The sequence below is a fragment of the Schistocerca gregaria genome, chromosome 5, assembly GCF_023897955.1.
Source record: "Schistocerca gregaria isolate iqSchGreg1 chromosome 5, iqSchGreg1.2, whole genome shotgun sequence".
NCBI lineage: Eukaryota > Metazoa > Arthropoda > Insecta > Orthoptera > Acrididae > Schistocerca > Schistocerca gregaria.
Window position 1 is genome coordinate 90,950,231 of NC_064924.1, and position 21,029 is coordinate 90,971,259.

The 21,029-nt window shown below is 41.6% G+C and overlaps 1 protein-coding gene across 1 annotated transcript in view; it reads right to left on the bottom strand.

Moving 5' to 3' along the window:
* The window catches only part of LOC126272864 (venom dipeptidyl peptidase 4-like), a 285,445-nt gene that overhangs the window by 68,477 nt on the left and 195,939 nt on the right, over window positions 1–21,029 (bottom strand). Inside the window, exon 11 of the mRNA XM_049976083.1 lies at window positions 13,342–13,536. Coding sequence (XP_049832040.1) covers window positions 13,342–13,536 — 195 coding nt within the window. The remainder of the gene's footprint in view (window positions 1–13,341; window positions 13,537–21,029) is intronic.

Consider the following 21,029-nt stretch of genomic DNA (forward strand, 5'->3'; position numbering starts at 1 on the left):
AGCTGCACGTCACCTTAACGCGTCTGCATGTAGCGCACAAGTATTGCACCACAATTTGGTATGAAATTAAAAATCTAAATTTATGTTTAAAACTTTGTTAAATTATAGTTTAGTGTAATAATGTTCCAGATACCAAGTCTTGATGTTCTAAACTTAATAGTTTACGGAAAAATTCCGTTTTAAGAGAAAAATCAGAGGCACTAAATAATGACGCTAGGAAGCCAGAATTTGGTCAGAAGGTACAGTTAGAAGTTATAAATAAGTGATGCTGGTTTCCAAAACCATAAAACAAAAATTAACACCAGAATCCACGTTTTTCGGAAAAATCAAAGGCGCTAAATAATGCACTTAGAAACTTGAAAATTTGTTTTATGCTTCAGTACACCCCAAAAATTATAACAGAGAGTCTACGTCAATCTACCTCTTATAGTTATTGAGTAATTAAATAAAAACTAATTTTGTTACTAAAATGTACCTAAGTGATGTAGATTCAGTACTTAAAATTTTAATGATGAGGATTTTGGTTAAAGCAGATGATCAAATATATCAAAAAGTAGAGCTACACCAAGCTTAAGACTTGTAACATAAATAGCAACTGCTATGTCTTAGCAGAGGTATGGTTCAGAGGCAACAATATACCGTTAGTTCCACTAAATAAATTCTGTTAAGCAAAGTTTTCATTCTAGCGAGCTGAAACTATCTACGTGCTTTCAAACTGCTTATCTGCATACCAGCAAAAATTAAGAAGGTTCTGAAGTAATTGGTAACTATATTATTAAAGACTATGTGCCCGAGATAGCGGTCGTTTGCCGACTGCCGCCGTATGCAAGTAGAGACAACAGATGTTTTCTCGGCAGTCTAGACCGGCACCTTATAAATACAGCCCTTGAAGCAGTAGGACACTGCACTTCGCTCTCAGACACTGTGAGGTCCACGTCAGTTTAACGTCTGGTCGCGTTGCCCTGGATGACGTCAGAGCCGACCTGTGACAAGCGCGTATTTGGCAGTGCAAACGGATAGTCAACTCGCGAGAACTGTACACCGTCCTGGATCGTTTAGAATTCGGTAAAATAACTGTTAGTGTGCCGTCCGTGTGAAATTCAATTCCGCGTGGCAAGTGGTGAATTTATTTCCACTTTTATAGCGAGCATAATTTTTGAACATTGATTGTGAACTTTCAATTGAGTGATGTTAGTCAGGGCGAAAAACAATCTGGTAGGAAGTTACCGTAGAGGTCGCCTCTGAACTACTAAAAGTGCTGTTATATTAGAAAGACTTGTTTTCAATTGAACATAACGCAATTTTATGTGTTGTTTATGAGAAACTTTAATTAAATTAAATCTTGATTGGAACTTTTACTAAAGTCATATTCCTGATCCCGCAAAGAAATGGGAAATAGACACTTTTCTTTCAGTGGGCTTTCACCGCTGCCAGCTATTATGTACAGTCGCTACTTTCCCGCCAAGTCTTTCTGCAGTATCACAGAAGGAACATCCAGCTTCTTGTAGCAGTATTACAAGATCTCATTCAAACTCAGTGAGGTGCTTTAATGCCGTCTTTGTCGCCTTAAAGGCGTTATTGACTAACATTAACTCGTCAGTTCCAATCTCGGACGTAACTAACGCTCACGAGCACTACAGCGTCTCTATAAAGCAAACCTCATCTGCATCCCCATACTGGCGCCGCTGTCATGGAAGTGGCGCGAATTGTGAATACACGTTGTAACATTATGCGATTGCCCTACCATTTTAGATCATTCACTATCCGAGCAGTCGCTTGCCAACAGCTATAGTTAGCAAATAACGTTGCGAGAATGTAAAAAACGAACGTCTGTGACGTGACGTGTTTATTGTGGAAGCCCCGGAAGAGATGTTGTGAGCTATTGACTGTGAAAGCCGCTACGCGAAAGGCAGACAAAAGAAGAACATTTTTTACTCATTCTTTTGATTTACGAGATATTCTCGAGGAACAGTTACTCACTCTTCTGTCTCTTGTAATTTGTGACGGGCACGCATCTCTTGCCTCCGTATTATTATTAGTTAAAAAAATATTATTTTAGTGTATCGTGAAAGTGCCATACTGCATAGCAGTAGATTTACGTGAGAAGCTATATTGTGCGACTTGTATCTGGAAATGTCGAAGGATGAAGTTCGTTATCTATTGACTGCCATAAATTCATCGCTAAATGTAACTTGTGTATGGACTAATTATTTAGTACAGAACTTATGTCTCACTACTTCGTGACCACACGGTATTTAATTTTCTTTTATGTTTCTGCAAAGTTTGATAGTTCACAGTCAAGAATTGTTTCGTTGAAAAAAAATGGTGCAAATGGCTCTGAGCACTATGGGACTCAACTGCTGTGGTCATCAGTCCCCTAGAACGTAGAACTACTTAAACCTAACTAACCTAAGGACATCACACAGATCCATGCCCGAGGCAGGATTCGAACCTGCGACCATAGCAGTGGCACGGTTCCGGACTGCGCGCCTAGAACCGCGAGACCACCGCGGCCGGCTGTTTCGTTGAAATCAGACGTAAGTTGCATACGGCGAAGTATTTTCTCTGCACCTTATTCTACTGGTAAATGCATGATAAACGTCGGTCCCTTAGGAAATTCATGTTGAGATATCCAAAAACAATTATATTTTCAATAGTCATTTACCCTCTCTGCAAAGCAACTTCTGACTGATCAGATGACTCAACAAGAAACAGCCGCATACAGTCGGCGTAAAAGTCCTGACCAGCAAAGGAATTCAAAACCACTACAATAACTAGATATGTCTATTGGCCTAAAATACAATAGATAAATCATTATGTGCTTTTCTCTGCAAATATATTTCCTCCGCCGATTATAGCAGTATCTTAATGCACAAACGTAAACATATTGTTATAATTGGCGCCTCTGCACAGGGACAAGAATGAAAAAAAATTCATGTACTGCTCAAAGGAATAACATTTTTTTAGTAAGATACGCATTGTGGAAATTTTCATGAAGAATTGTAGCTAATCTTGTGCTTTTGATTTGTTACATGCATCAAACACAACCCAATAAAATTTCCATGGAGCGAACAAACGAGATAATGCAATGAGAGAAATTTGCGGAAAAGACATTTTTTGGAACAGAATTTGTGGGAAAATCTTGTTGCACCGCCGAAGGCAGCCATCAGCAACGTAAGTTAAAATTTTGTCAGCCGCAGCCAAGCTTCGTTAGTTTCAGCCGTCATTAATCAATCTGTGACGATCTTTAATAGTTGCAATAGAAAATTTGCTGCAAATCCAGTAGTTTGCATTTACTATATTGGGCATTTCTTTAACGATTGCTTAACTTCCATTGTTGTGTATTGTATATCAGTTGTTTGTAAATGTCCGCTGCCTGTACACGGAGCTGACTAGTATTTGTTTTCATTTATTTTGATCCGTGTGCAGCCAAACTTTCTTTACGGTCCAGAATAGTCACTTGTTCTCGTGAAATGCAACTCCTGACATTCCGATCTTGTTACATAGCAGTGACAACCGACTCGCTACCAATAAATTACACCTCTGTCGACAGCTGACGGCTGTAGCTCAAACGAATGTCATTGACTTACTGTTTGTAAATAAGTGAGCTATGGCAGACGATAAAATGTCATCTCTAGATTCAAATGAACAGAATGAAACGAGTGAAGTGACGCGTCGCTTACGGTCCCGCAGCATAGTTAGTAGGGCTGAGACACCAATCGAAACAACTGTAGAAAGTAAAGTAGGAAATATTGTGGACTTTAGTGCCTCGCACCATGATGTTACTGTAGTGGACAATGTCAGCACAGTTTCTGCCACTAGTACTCTTAGCCATATACCGGTTACAAGGGAGCATGTGAAAGTAATTCAGGGGTAGTGACACACGATGTGTTCAAACATCTACTGAATCAAATAAGTCAAATGATGCAGACGGAAATCGCCAAATGGTGAATTCCATTCGAAAGGATTTGAAAGACGAAAATAGTCAAATGAAAGAAGATTTGATGGAGGAAAATAGACAAATGTTAGGCTCGCTTGAAGATAAACTTTCCACAGTAAGCGAAGAAATAAAAACTGTTAGAGAAGACGTAGCCAACGAAGTAGCAAATCAAGTTAAGGATGCAGTTTCTCAAACACGAAGTGGAATAATTTCGGAACTGAATGACACTTTAGCTACTATGCAAAGGGAGACAGCTGACATCCGAGACATAACCAAGAATCTTGGCTCCTGTGTAACGACGGTTAATCATAGATCAGACAGAGTAACTATGCAGGTAGAAAAACTAAATGAGGGAATGTCAAATTTTACTCTAGAAATGAAACAAAAGTAAAAGAGAGGTACATAGTCATGAGAGAGAATTTAGAGAAAAGCGTGAGAAGTGGATTGCTGGAAAGGACAAATTCGTCGTAAATAACATTAACAAAGACCTAGTAGAGACTATGAAATCAACCACTCTTATTATCTTGGCAGCTCCTGGAAGCTCCGGAGATACTGTAATGTCTGAACTCGGCAGCATTAGGCGTACCCTTCAGCAAGAAATACCAAATTGGAAGCAAGAGGTAACGGAACAACTAAATGTCTTGAAGGCACAAGTGAGTAGTAGTTCCCGAATACAGAGACCTCTTTAGTGTCTGAGAAAGAAGATGAATTATTTCGGCAATTCCGAATACCTGTTACATCATTTCACAACCATGTATTTCAGTTCGTCACCGAAACCAAGAATCTGACTCAGTATTACAAATGATGAAGGAAGAAAGCATGATAAAACATCGTGTTTTTCAAACCTTTAACCCGGAAAAACGAAATATACACGGAATGGTTTTTCTTCGTGGATTCATTGGCATTTTTCCAAATTCGTGGACCGACAGGCAGCGTATCCAATTTGTTACCGAATATGTTGTTGAACCGAAATGGTTGATAAGTGTCGAATATATGAGGAGTTTGAGAACTGTTTCCTCAGCAAATTTTGGAGCGAAGGTGTTCAGAAGCGCCTTCGTAAAGAAGATTATAACGCGGAACAATTTGACCTCAGGAATAGCAGCCTGAGATAGTACTTCGAAAAATATCTTGGCAAATTCCGGTAATGGGATACCCCTATTAATAGTAAAGATGTAATTATGATCCTCAAGTCTCAATTACAAATATCAATTCGTGAAAAGCTGATAGCCATAACAGATGATGATCCATATACCTTTTAGTCGATATCAGATGCTCTAGACCTGATCTACGAGGATACGAGGGCTAATAAACCAAGGACACTCCACACAATTCTTAGCCATAACATTACGAGAGCAACGGCTATGAAAAGCCAGGGAATGGTTACAAAAATAGTAACAATTACAAAACGGAAATAAAGGCAATGGGTATCCGTACAAAGGAATAAACATAATCAACCGATTCAATCCCGTGTATAACACAACTGGTAACCAGTACGACGCTCAACCGTACAAGCAGAAGTTTGGAAATGGTTTCAGTCGAAAGGGTTGGCAACAACAGAGCGGATCGCAATGGAGTGCACCGTACCCGTGTGGCCAACACTCAGATTACGGGCAGCAACATACAGATCATAACGTCCACTGATACCAACACAACTCCGCGCCTAGTAAAAATCAAGCGCAGGGAATTATAGAAACACACAGATTAACGGCAAACCACAGTGTGAAAGTGTATTTCACCGTAACAATTCCGGAAATCATAATGGTAATAAAAATCATCAGAGCCCGCGAACGCGGAAGACAGTAACACATATTGGACACCAGATCAAACGCAACAACATTTTGACACGAAGTTTGTACATAATAATAATTTTTTTCTAAGTGTTCTCATAATGTCGGGTTGGTCGAACTTCCTAATGATGAAGGCCAATCAAAACCACGCAAACAGGAAAACTAATTTCAGCATCTGATAGCTCCATAAGGGATGCTGTGAGACAGAATGGGGGCGACCACTTCGACAAAGAACCTAACCATGAAGTACTTGTACTGAGATACAATGATGGAATTGACATGAATTATTACAAGAGAAAGAGACGACTGACGGTGACGAACCGATACATGACCAAGTGCAAGCTGTGACAAAACTTACTATAGCAGGAATTTTGACGACTGTAACCTTAGATACAGATGCAAATATTAATGCTATGTCGTTATGTTTCTATAAGCAATTAGTACATGTGATTAAAATTCCAACATTACCCGTCCAAGGATGTTCAATAACAGGAGTCATCGCCTCCCAGACACAAAAGGTCGGAAAAAAAAGGTTCAAATGGCTCTGCGCACTATGGGACTTAACATCTGCGGTCATCAGTCCCCTAGAACTTAGAACTACTTAAACCTAACTAACCTAAGGACATCACACACATCCATGCCCGAGGCAGGATTCGAACCTGCGACCGTAGCAGTCCCGCAGTACCGGACTGAGCGCCTGAATCGCTAGACCACCGCGGCCGGCACAAAAGGTCAGTATACAAGCTTGGGTACCACTGGAGATTCAATTAATACCCATCAAACCCATAGTTGTTAAGAATTTGGCAGTGCCAAGTCTCTTGGGAATGGATTTTCTAAGACGATATAGATCCCGAACACACCTTTATACTGGCCTTTGTACACTTTTAGTGGTGGTGGTGGTGGTGGTTAGTGTTTAACGTCCCGTCGACAACGACGTCATTAGAGACGGAGCGTAAGCTCGGGTTAGGGGAGGATTGGGAAGGAAATCGGCCGTGCCCTTTCAAAGGAACCATCCCGGCATTTGCCTGAAACGATTTAGGGAAATCACGGAAAACCTAAATCAGGATGGCCGGAGACGGGATTGAACCGTCGTCCTCCCGAATGCGAGTCCAGTGTGCGTACACTTTTAGTACAGCAGACAGAAGTAGCACTGGAGTAAGTGAAAGGAAGGGTAAAACACTTTGGCACTTGTAACAGCATTAGATTACAAAGAATAGGCAGAAGACCTCCTTGTCGTAATCATTGCAGTTTGTTCTATGGTAAGTGTGATACATTTAATGACACGATAAGTCAATGACTTACCCTCTCCGCAGGAAATAACCCAGTAAGACTTCAGAATCAACAGAGTTATACGAACCTCAGCGACAGAAATTATTCAATTTGTTGTTACAATATATCGAAGTGTTTTCCAAACGACCTGGTGTTGTAAAGGATTATAAATATACTATGGAAGTGGTGCTGCGCCAAACTTTCTGTCGGACGACATATCCCATGCAAGAGGGGAACCAGTTCGCAATGAAATTAAAAAGATGCTGAGCTGGAAAGTCATAGAGTATTCTAATTCGCCATATAGTAGCCCCTTCTTGACAATTTTGAAACAGGACAACACAGTACGACTCGTACTTGACGTGCGAAACATAAATAAAATTATTGTACCAGTACGAACGAGACCTGAAGCGGTAGAACACCTGCACAGATTTTATGGGGTTAAGTATTTGAGTAGCATTGATTTGAAGATGTCATATTGACAAGTGAGACTAAATCCTAACTCACGAAAGTATACGGCATTTATCGTTGCCGGCAGATCTTATGAATTTCAGGTCATGTCTTTTGGATTGAATGTTAGTTCTGGAGTATAAATCTCTGTGCTAGATCATGTTCTTGGTCCAGATCTTCTTGATGAAGTCACTCTCTACGTTGATGATCTTTTAATTGCTACTAAAACCTGGGAAGGCCACGTGGAACTAATACAGGAAGTGTTTCAGTGATTCCTGGAATACGGAGTCCTTGCCAGCTTGCAAAAGGCACACTTCGGCCGAGCCGAAATCAAATTCTTAGGACACGTCATTTCATCTGACGGTATCCGTCCTGATCCGAATAAGCTAAGCGGAATTGAAAATTTTCCTATCCCATCTTCAAAACGAGAACTTAAAGATTATCTCAGACTCACTTCATTCTTCAGAAAATTCTTACCAAAGAAACTGATGAACAACCCTCATTTATTGAAATTGTTAAAGAAAACTACTCAGTGGAATTGGACTGACGTCTGTCAAAAGCCATTCCTCGATACCAAAGAAGCTTTGTTAAGTAGCAACATTCTTCATCATCCAGATATGGAAAAGGAATTTTGTGTTTCATTTGACGCAAGTTTGCAGGGATTAGGAGCATGTCTCTTCGAGATCCACGAAGCCAATGGAAAACAAGAAGTCAGAGTAATTAGTTTTGCTAGTAGGGTTCTTACAGAATCTGAACGATCCTACTCTATTACTGATTTGAAAGCTCTTGCAGTAGTTTGCGCCTTCAAGAGATTCAACTACTACACCAATGGCAAGAAAATCAAAGTTTATTCTGAAAATGAGGCTCTTAGTTTTCTTCTGACGTGTAAACTCCCACATCCTTGCTTAGTGAGGTGGTGTCTTTTCTTGCAGGAATATGATCTCGAAATAATCTATATAAAAGGCAAAGATAACATTATTGCAGATGCTCTATCTCGCATGCCTGAAGGCTCTTCTGGCAGAACTGAAGTTTTTGGAACATTTGTCAAATTACAGAATTCTCTTGATGAAGGATCCAATACATCGCAAATATTTTCTTGATCTTTGTAACCAGATTGTTCAATTACAGGAAACTGATCCAAAATGGAGAGGTGTAAAACAGATCCTCGAAACTAATCCTACCCTATTCATGTGCAAATATTACAAATTGCAAAGTCAAGTTCTTTTCCACCGAACATCACTGTCATCAGAAAATTGGCTAGTATGCATTCCGCAGGAATATGTAGAACACTTACTCTGGTATACACATATTTCATGGGGTCACTTTGGTCCAGAAAAGTGTAAGTGTAAAATTGCAAAGTACTAAACTTCATAACAGAATTTATAAGCTCTTGAAACAGTGTGTCATTTGTCGAAAGGCAGAACCTTTTTACTCTTTCGAATATACTGGCTTTGAATCCTATCATCACAGAGAAACCTAGACAAATCCTAGGCATAGATTTGGCAGGACCACTCCCACGAGGTTGTGGAGGACTAAGGTACCTTGTAGCTGCCGTCGATCTGTTTACCAAACATTTGAGATTGCACGCTATGAGATCTGCAAACACTCAACCCGGTCGGGGCACACATTTTGAACATGTCGCTAATGAAGTACATCAACGCCTGTTTGCAGCTAGGGTGTCCATTGAATTATCATTTCATTTTTAGCAAAGCTGCATGGTCATCTACGGTAACTGTTCTTTCGTGAACAGATACCATCGTCATGTATAGTTAAAATGCGGTTGACATGGAAGGCTGGTTTGGCAAACGATTTCCAAAAGGAAACGCTTGTATGAAACCGGGAAAAGCTAGTTTTGAAATGTCTTTACTTTTTCCTTTAAAGTCAACCCGAGACGCGAACTGCGATTGCGATAAGGAATTTGAATATTTTCTTGAACAGTGTTTTGTTCTCATGTGAGAGGGCGATCAAGTGCGACTGATTGATCCTCGCATCTAGTAAAAAGGAAATTTTTGTCGAAATGACAGTGATAACTTAAATGAATCTAATAAATAGAAAGAACGACTCAAATGAATAAAAAAAATTGCTAGCATATCGGAGAAACTAATGTCTTGTGACTGTGAATCATCGTAATTAGTCTTACAGAAAGATGATGAATAATGAAAAGCGAAATGTTAAATTTGTTACCAACAAAGGAACAGAAATTGAAATGGACATGATAATCGAAGCTCTCAATTAGCAAGCTTCGAAGTGAGACAAATTATTTGATCATAAAAAAAGAACAAAATTGTGTACATAGGAGTGTATGAGTGAAGGCTTAAAATGTTGTGGAAGTCTGCCACAGACATGAAGCAATACTTAGTTGTTTTAAATAAGTGATAATTTCATTCACGAAGAAAATAAGTGTTAAACGTGCAGATATTCCGACATACAGTAATACTCCGGTTGTGTAACAGAAGGCGGTGATGTGATTAACTGCAGTGCATCGAAAACCAAGTGTAAGTGTTGCAAAGTGCGAGCGCTAGCCTACCTTAAAATCTTCAAAATCGGCAGGAAAATGTGCAGGCAGGAATGGTTTCAATTGGGTCTCTGTCCCTGGTAATCGTCGTTCCTCCACACCAACTCAGCAAACCACAAATTTCCCCAGCACCATCGACGCAACTTCACTGAACCGTGCGCGGGAAGGCTGAAATACCGCGTGGCCGCTTGTGAGCGCCAGGAGTTGGGATTTACCACTAACAATCAGCCTGTGCCAACACCCATGGACGCAACAAACGCGTTACATTTAAAGTGGTGTACCACCACAGCACTCCCCCCTGTAGTTAACTCAACGGACTTTCCTTGAAAGCCGCTCCCAAAATAAGAGACTCTTACACCGGTTCACAACATAAAAAAAAATGTAATCCCGCGAATGAAATGCGAACAGCCAAACCTCAAGCGAATAGTGACAAAGTCAGATTCCTAAAATTAGATTTAAGCTTAGTTCTTAGACTAATAGGTTTTTAAATTTTTTTGTTACTTGTAACGTTTGTACCTAATGTGCGAGTGAGACTCGCCCACCAGAGCTGTTGAAAAGTTTTCTTCTCGGAGAACGCTAAGTAGCAATCCAGCTTCTCAAGGCATAAGCTTCACCTGGAGAATAATCAATTTTAACTTACCCTATAAATACACAAATAATGAAAGCGTAAAAATCATGACAACTAGTGGTCAATGGAAAATTGACATGTGTAAGAAATTCTATGTGCGTGATGAATATGTGTATAAAAAGATGAATGTTTATGTGATTGATTTCCAAGATTCCCATGGAAGGGAATGTTAACATTATCTGATTGCCCTACTATTCTAAATCATTCACTAAGAGAGCAGTCGCTCGGCAACAGCTACAGGTAGCAAATAACGTTGCGAGAACGTAAAAAAAAAAAAATAACGTCGTGTGACGAGACGTGTTTACTGTGGAAGCGCCGTCAGAGATGCTGTGAGCTATTGACTTTGAAAGCCGCTGCACGAAAGGCGGACAAAAGAACATTTTTTACACATTCTTTTGATGTACGAAATATTCTCGGTGAACATTACTTACTCTTCTGTTCCTGTAATTTGTGTCGGACACGCATGTCTTGCCCCCGTATTATTATTGTTTAAAAAATATTATTTTAGGGTAACGTGAAAGTGCCATACTGCATAGCAGTATATTTACGTGAGAAGCTATATTGTGCGACTTGTATCTGGAAATGTCGAAGGATGAAGTTCGTTATCTACTGACAGTCATAAATTCAGAGTTAAATGGAACTTGTGTATGGACAAATTATTTAGTATAGAACTTATGTCTCACATCTTCATGACCATACGTATTTAATTTTCTTTTATGTTTCTGCAAAGTTTGATGGTTCACAGTCACGAATTGTTTCGTCGAAATCTGAAGGAAGTTGCAAACGGCGAAGTATTTTCTCTGCACCTTATTCTACTGGTAAATGCATGATAAACTTCAGTCCCTTAGGAAATTCATGTTGAGCTATCCAAAAACAAATATATTTTCAATAGTCATTTACCCTCTCTACAAAGCAACAGCCGACTGAACAGACGATTCAACAAGAAACAGCCGAACACAGCTGGCGTAAAATAAAGTAGGCTATTCAAAACCACTACAATAACTAGTTATATATATATATATATATACTACTGGCCTTTAAAATTGCTACTACACGAAGATGATGTGCTACAGACGTTAAATATAACCGACATGAAGAAGATGCTGCGATATGCAAATGATTAGCTTTTCAGAGCATTCACACAAGGTTGGCGCCGGTGGCGACACCTACAACGTGCTGACATGAGGAAAGTTTCCAACCGACTTCTCATACACAAACAGCAGTTGACCGGCGTTGCCTGGTGAAACGTTGTTGTGATGCCTCTTGTAAGGAGGAGAAATGCGTACCATCACGTTTTCCACTTTGATAAAGTTCGGATTGTAGCCTATTGCGATTGCGGTTTATCGTATCGCGATATTGCTGCTCGAGTTGGTCGAGATCCAATGACTGTTAGCAGAATATGGAATCGGTGGGTTCAGCAGGGTAATACGGAACGGCTTGCTGGATCCCAACGGCATCGTATCATTAGCAATTGAGATGACAGGCATCTTATCCGCATGGCTGTAACGGATCGTGCAGCCACGTCTCGACCCCTAATTCAACAGATGGGGACGTTTGCAAGAGAACAACCATCTGCACGAACAGTTCGACGACGTTTGCAGCAACATGGACTATCAGCTCGGAGACCACGGCTGCGATTACCCTTGACATGCATCACAGACAGGAGCACCTTCGATGGTGTACTCAACGACGAACCTGGGTGCGCGAATGGCAAAACGTCATTTTTTCGGATGAATCCAGGTTCTGCTAACAGCATCATGATGGTCGCATCCGTGTTTGGTGACATCGCGATGAACGCACGTTGGAGACGTGTATCCGTCATCGCCATACTGGCGTATCACCCGGCGTGATGGTATGGGGTGCCATTGGTTGATGCCTGCGAATCCCTACATTTCAGCAGGATAACGCACGACCGCATGTTGCAGGTCCTGTACGGGCCTTTCTGGATACAGAAAATGTTCGACTGCTGCCCTGCCCAGCACATTCTCCAGATCTCTCACCAACTGAAAACGTCTGGCCAACGGTGGCCGTACAACTGGCTCGTCACAATACGCCAGTCACTACTCTTGATGAACTGTGGTATCGTTTTGAAGCTGCATGGCCAGCTGTACTTGTACAAGCCATCCAAGCTCTGTTCTCTGTTAGACTCAATGCCCAGGCTTATCAAGGCCGTTATTACGGCCAGGGGTGGTTGTTCTGGGTACTGATTTCTCAAGATCTATGCACCCAAACTGCGTGAAAATGTAATCACATGTCATTTCTAGTATAATATTTTTGTCCAATGCATACCCGTTTATCATCTGCAATTCCTCTTGGTGTAGTAATTTTAATGGCCAGTAGTGTATATATATGGGATAGAAATGAGCGTTTGGCGTCATTGGCCGGGAGACCTCTTGCGAGGCAAGTCCGACCACCTTGGTGCACGTCTCATTACATTCGACGCCACATTGGGCGACCTGCGCGTCGGATGGGGATGAAATGATGATGAAGGCACCCAGTCCCTCAGCGGAGAAAATCCGACCCAGCGGGGTATCCATCCCGGGCCCTCTGATTATAGCCTTATGTTAATACACAAAAGTAAATATATTGTTATAACGTTGTCTTTCAGATGTTGCAACACGCCTACCAACTTTTGTTTAAGTCGCACAACTCCCTGCTGCTGTTAATTTTTTCCGTCATTGTAATTGTGAGAAGAAATAAACACTAAAAAGCTGTAGAAAACGAGTAGGTAAACAGTAGGCGACAGCTGACTTACTTGGTGACGCTGATCTGGTCCTCCACTTCGACAGTACCCAGCCTCCGGTAGACGGAGAAGAGCGTCCTGTCGCCCTTGCACCCAGAGCCGCGCCCGTCGATGTAGATGTAGACGTACCGCCTGTTGGTGGTGAAGTAGCTGGCGATGTCCGTTGTGAAGTAGTCGCCTATACTTTGGGCGCCCGGGTAGGCGTTCCTGTGGGAGGTAGAGCATGCGGCATCGTAATGATCAAAACATTTTGTTTGGCGTGTCAGTTACAGTGTAAAATTTTTTCCAATTGTGTGTTGCTGAGCAAATTAAATTGTGTGCTGAATTCTGCTGTTAGCTGGGAAAACGTACGAGTACACCGGGCGAGGTGGCGCAGTGGTTAACACACTGGACTCGCATTCGTGAGGACGACTGTTCAATCCCGCGTCTGTCCATCCTGATATAGGTTTTCCCTAAATCCCTACAGGCAAATGCCGGGATGGTTCCTTTGAAAGGCCACGGCCGACTTCCTTTTCCATCCTTCCCTAATCCGATGAGACCTCGCTGTTTGGTCTCCTCCCCCAAACAACGCCCCCCCCCCCACCCCCTCCCCCGTACGAGTACAATACAAAAAGCACCTGCTACTTATTTGTGTGCTTTAAATTTTAGAACTGAGTTGTTAATTCCGTTTCATGCTGACCCTATCCCCGAAAAAAATCGGGTACTCATTCGGAAATCTGGCGTCCCCTTCATTTCACTCCCATAAATAAAGATAAAAATTCTTTTTCATGTTACAAACAGTCTTAGGTACTCGCCGTCAAACTTATTTGCTCAGGAGCCAATACTGACATTATGAGGCGGTACATCAGGCTGCATATGTACCGATCTTATCATTAATTGGTGACCTACATAAATTAGTGTGTTATCAAACCCCAATGGACGAACTATATATAGTAACAGGACGGTAAGTTTGCCGCGGGCCCCCAGGTAGTGATCATTACAGTTCCCCACAATTCAGAACGCTTCTAGCTGACTGTTCTCTGCTTCAGAGTACTACCATACTTAAAGAACCCAAATTTTTGACGTTGTAACAGCCTGACGAAGTGTTGTGTTGTCTGTTGATTAATAACAGAAATTGTACTGATATTTAAGTGCATTATACAATGTGACATGCAATCACAAATGTACACCAAATGTTGAAATTAATTTTTCTTGTATCCATTACGTTGTATTACAATACCCTTAACTTAATTTCACCAACGGCCTTGCCCACTGGTAACACCTGTTCCCATAAAATTACCGAAGTTAAGCGCTATTGTACTTGGCGAGCACTTGGATGGGTGACTATCCTGAATCCCGAGCGCTGTTGGCAAGGGCATGCACTCAGCTCTTATGCGGCAAACTGACGAGCTACTTGACTGAGAAGTAGTGGCTCTGGGCTCGTAAACTGACAAACGGCGGGAGAGAGCTGTGCTGACCTCATTCCCATAGGAGCGTAGCTCTTCTTTTCTTTTTTTCTATGAAGGAGAGATCAGTGTCGGACACAATGTGAGTATGTCCTGCCAAACTGAATTTGTGATCAGTCGTTCCAAGTTAACACCATTTTTCATAACAGACATGCACATAGCAACCGAATGGCTGTTCTTATTCAGTCCAACAAATGTATTCGAATACAAAATGACATGTTTCGCATTAGAAGGATGGCGAAGTATATGTTTAGCAACACACAATGCAACTTGCAACGGATGCGATCATCATGATGCTGTAAACAGAACCTGGATTCATCCAAAAAAATGACGTTTTGCCATTCGTGCACCCAGGTTCGTCCTTGAGTACACCATGGCAGGCACTCCTGTTTGTGATGCAGCATCAAGAGTAGCCGTAGCCATGGTCTCCGAGCTGATAGTCCATGTTGTTGCCATAGTCGTCGAACTGTTCGTGCAGATGGTTGTTGTCTTGCAAACGTCCCTATCTGTTGACTCAGGGTTTGGAGACGTGGCTGCACGATCCGTTACAGCCATGCGGATAATATACCTGTCATCTCGACTGCTAGTGATACGAGGCCGTTGGGATCCGCAAGACATTCCGTATTACCCTCCTGAACCCACCGATTCCATATTCTGCTATCTGTCATTGGATCTCGACCAACGCGAGCAGCAACGTAATGATATGATAAACCGCAATCGCGATTGGCTACAATCCGACCTTTATCGAAGTCGTAAACGTGATGGTACGCATATCTCCTCCTTACACGAGTCACCATAACAACGATTGACCAGGCAACGCCGGTCAAGTGCTGTTTGTGTATGAGAAATCGGTTGGAAACTTTCCTCATATCAGCACGTTGTATGTGTCGCCACCGGCGCCAACATTGTGTGAACGCTCAGAAAAGCTAATCATTTGCATATCACAGCATCTTCTTCCTGTCAGTTAAATTTCGCGTCTGTAGCACGTCATCTTCGTGGTGTAGCAATTGTAATGGCCAGTAGTGTATGTCCACAGAAGCCGTTTCTAAAATGCGATGGAAGTATTCATTTTTGGATTGGTCAAACATTCTCCAAGTCGAAAGTCAGTGTCACTTGGTGTTTATCTTATCCACTACGGATATATTCTTGTCGTTAAATTTTGGATAGTATGCAGCATTAACAAGATGATAATGATGCCTTAACTCCTCAAGTTTCTCTTTATCTTCCCCCTTTGCGTAAGAGATGTTCATTTTCGAACCTGTTCCAAGTGTGACAAATGTCCTTTTTTGGTGCTTTTATAGCAAGATTCAGTTTGTGGAAGTAAGACTAGTAAACTGTCTTACTTACCGGTTTGTTACTTATATCCTTGCAAAAATGTTTGTACGCTTCATGTGTCTATGAAAGAATGTAGTATGATGGAAGATACTTTTCCGAAGAATCGCGGCTTGAATAGTGGCAACAACGATATTAACGTAATAATGTAAACACAATGTCGATCACATTGTTATGTATAAAAACGGAATTTTTAAGCTTGCACTAAACCTGGAAAAATAATATAACTGGATATTAAAACATCGTAAAACAACGCCCTTCAGAATGTTATTCAAAAAACAACTTGTCTTTAATGATTGAAGTCTTGGAAAACATTTATGAAAACGGGTACAAGTTAACGTATGTTCTTCTGCACAACACGAGATTGTGTGCAAAGGTGTATACTTCGGTAACACCTGGTTTTTCACAAAACCATACGCAAAAACATATTCTGCTCGCCTACAACGAAACATCGGCCAGAAAATACCTACAGTTATTTTTGTATAGCGTATGTAGGCGACGAAGGGTCGGTTAAGAGTTGAAAATAAAACGTTTTCGGAAGTCAGTGAATATTCTCGGTCGTAATTATTCAAGGGAGCCATCGGAACGAAATATTGGCAGCAGCATGCAAGTACTCGCGCGCTAATGCTCATGGAGTCTCTCGTCAATAAAATGCGTTCATACGTGACACGATACGCCAATGATGTCTCATATGGTACCAAAATTAATTGTATAGCTTTCTTAACAACTTTTTCGCTGGAAGTTTCTACAAGGCCCAGCAAATAGCAAATCCATCAGCGACGATATTTCTCTTTACTCAGGCCGAGCAGTTTCACACTTCTTACGGTATTTTTTGTGTCGGAATACTTTCATGTTTTCACTATGCAGTATGCAATATATGCATCTGTGAAATTTGGGAATGTTCATACAGACATAAAAAAAAGTATTGCATCACTTCAGTTCCGAGAGTTTCAGAATGTGTACACTAAATTGGAATAGAGATCAACATAAACATCATTTCCTCCCGTTTTTATTGCTCATGAAAACCACACATTGCATGTTGTACCATCATACAGCGAGACCTTCAGAGGTGGTCGTCCAGAGTGCTGTACACACTGGTACTTCTAATACCCAGCAACACGTCCTGTTGCATTGATGCATGCCTGTATTCGTCGTGGCATACTACCCACAATTTCATCAAGGTACTGTTGGCCCAGATTGTCCCACTCCTCAACGGTGATTGGAGGCAGATTCCTCAGTTTGGTTGGTGTATCACGTCGTTCATAAACAGCCCTTTTCAATCTATCTCAGGCATGTTCGATAGGGTTCATGTCTGGAGAACATATGGCCTCAGTAGTCGAGCGATGTCGTTATCCTGAAGGAAGTCATTCACGAGATGTGCACTAATGGGCGCGAATTGTCGTCCATGAAGACGAATGCCTCGCCAATATGCTGCCGATATGGTTGCGCTATCGGTCGGAAGATGGCATTCACTTACCGTACAGCCGTTACGGCACCTTCCATGACCACCATCGGCGTACGTGGGCCCACATAATGCCACCCTAAACAGCAGGGAACCTCCTCTTTGTTGCACTCGCTGGACAGTGTGTCTAAGGCGTTCAGGCTGACTGGTTTGCTCCCAAACACGTCTCCGACGATTATCTGTTTGAAGGTATATGCGACACTCATCGGTGAAGAGAACGTGATACCAATCTTGAGCAGTCCATTCGGCATGTTGTTGGGTCCGTCTGCAGCGCGCTGCATGGTTTCGTGGTTGCAAAGATGGACCTCGCCATGGACGTCGGAAATGAAGTTGGGCATCATGCAGCCTATTGCGCACAATTTGAGTCGTAATACGACGTCCTGTGGCTGCACGAAAAGCATTGTTCAAAATGGTGACGTTGCTGTCAGGGTTTCTACGAGCCGTAATCCGTAGGTAGCGGCCATCCACTGCAGTAGTAGCACTTAGGCGGCCTGAGCGAGGCATGTCATCGAAAGTTCATGTCTCTCTGTATCTCCTCCATGTCCGAACAACATCGTTTTGGTTCACTCCGAGACACCTGGATACTTCTCTTGTTGAGAATCCTCCCTGGCGCAAAGTAACAATGCGGACGCAATCGAACCGCGGTATTGACCGTATAGGCACGATTGAGGAACAGACAACACGAGCTGTGTACCTCCTTCCTGGTGGAATGGCCGGAAGTGATCGACTGTCGGACTCCCTCCATCTAATAGGCGCTGCTCATGCGTGTTTTTTACATCTTTCGGCAGGTGTAGTGACATCTCTGAACAGTCAAAAGGACTGTGTCTGTGATAAAATATCCACAGTCAAAGTCTATCTTCAGGAGTTCTGGGAACTAGTGTGAAGCAAAACATTTTTTGTTGTGTGTATGTTATTTTCAGTCCAAATATGCTAGTTGTTTTGTTTTATCCACTGGTTGAAGTAAGAAAAGTAGTTTTCTTCAAAATTTCTTGTAACGTTTTTTTAAATATTTTTTCGTAGAAAGTGGCAAGAATTTTCTTTTGGGAAGTACTCAATCATATTCTAGACTAAAACAGAGAAGTCTTAGATTTTTTCGGAATTTTCACAAACATTTGAAATTATCACAAACTATCGGTGCCAGTGGGCTGTAAGATGACGTTGTAGTGACATAATATTATAAAACGTGGTTGAGAACTGCTGGACGCGGGAATGTTTGACGTGGGTCGCACGGGGGCCGCAGTTTGTCCACCACAAATCTCGATCTTCTGAAGTCGGGTATGAGCCGGATTTCATGTGAATGCGGAATATCTTAAGTGTGACATTAGTACAACAGTCAAGGGGAAGTGCAAGAAACATCTGCGACACATCCGACGGCATACGGCGCGATGCGGTTAGGCTGTTCACCTGAGACGATTCCTGAACTGTGTAAGAGATCGTAATTCTGATTTCGCACAATTTAATTGTGAAAATGGTCTCTTTTCAGAGCTTTATCAGTTACTTCAAAGTTTCATGTGGAATTGCTGTAATTCCTGCTGCTAGGATGGTAGCGATAAAAGAGACGAAATCAACGACGTTTGACTCTGCAAAATCCGGTTACTAATTTCGGAGGTATTACAATATGTAAGACAGGGTTTATCAGTTTTGAAATTGAATCCGATTGGTATTTTACACGTATGTTTGTGTTGTTATACGGAACTCTCGCATCAGGTAGATGCGACGCAGGTAAGGGAGTCTGTTTACAATAGTGGAATAGTGCACAAAGTTTAAAACCGATAGTAATCACACTTTGCTACATGTGCTTGGATTGGAGCAACATCTGGAATGCAAAAGACATGGCATCGAAGTATGGTTCGGTATTTAACTACCTCTTGCTCTTATCTACCGGAAGCCTGAAAAAATATGAACGTCAGAAACTGAATGGATTAGTAAAACAGGGAAATGAAGTCTAAATACTCGTAATATGTTAAATGATAATTTTGCGTTTTGAGTTTAATGTCAAGATACACATTGACATTACAAAAGTACAGGGGATGGTCAAAAATATGGAAACACGAAAAAACAGAACATCACCATGCAGTTTAGGAAATCCGTTGGCATTAAAAATGGCTTTTAGTTGTCAACATAGGATTATACAGCCAATCGGTTGCAAATAATTGTTAGATGCATTGATCTTGGTTTTGACGCCTACTAACGATGTCTTCGTCAGAATGAAATTTGGAAAAACGTAAAATTACATTGCTAAAAAGGAAGGTCAAAATTAGAGCAGGTATGCTAAAGTCAAAATGAAATAAACTTTCCAGCCTTCGCCACGTGTGTCTAACTAGTAACAACATCAGACTCAAGTCTGATGATAAGAAGATGAATTAAATTCAAAAGTTTAGTATTTTTATTTCAAAAGTGAAATAAAATATTCCAGCCTTCATCTACATCTACATCTACATCCATACTCCGCAAGCCACTTGACGGTGTGTGGCGGAGGGCACCTTGAGTACCTCTATCGGTTCTACTTTTATTCCAGTCTCGTATTGTTCGTGGAAAGAAAGACTGCCGGTATGTTCTGTATGGGCTCTAATCTCTCTGATTTTATCCTCATAGTCTCTTCGCGAAATATACGTAGGAGGGAGCAATATACTGCTTGACTCCTCGGTGAAGGTATGCGCTCGAAACTGCAACTAAAGCTACGACTGAGCGTATCTTTTGCAGAGTCTTCCACTGGAGTTTATCTATCATCCCTGTAACGCTTTCGTGATTACTAAATGATTCTGTAACGAAGCGCGCTGCTCTCCTTTGGATCTTCTCTATCTCTTCTATCAACCCTATCTGGTACGGATCCCATACCGGTGAGCAGTATTCAAGCAGTGGGCGAAAAAGTGTACTGTAACTTACTTCCATTGTTTTCGGACTGCTTTTCCTTATGATTCTTCCAATGAATCTCAGTCTGGCATCTGCTCTACCGACGATTAATTTTATATGGTCATCCCACATTAAATCACTTCTAATGCCTACTCCCAGGTAATTTATGGAATTAACTGCTTCCAGTTGCTGACTTGTTTTATTGTAGCTAAATGATAAAGGATCTTTCTTTCTATCTATTCGCAGCAGCGGCGGTGTGGTCGTATGACTGACGACATCACAAATAGCAGCCATCTCCTTTCAAATTACATATAGTGTTTCACAGTTGCGGGATCTGCGCGCTGTCTGTTCTTTCGAAGAAACAAACACTATGCATTAGAAAGAGACTTCTTGAGAAATTGAAGATATTCTTTCGGTATCATTGAACATTCTGTAACAATGCGATGATTTAAATCCTTTTGGTTCGTCGGAAGTTCATATTCGAGCTTATCTCAGAGAAAAGAAGTCAGCGGCAGCCTAACTGATTACGCCTTGACGTCCTCTGCAGCCTCCACGAATGGGCTGGGTGGGCAGTTTCCTAGCCACACGCGATTAGTGCCGTACGTCTA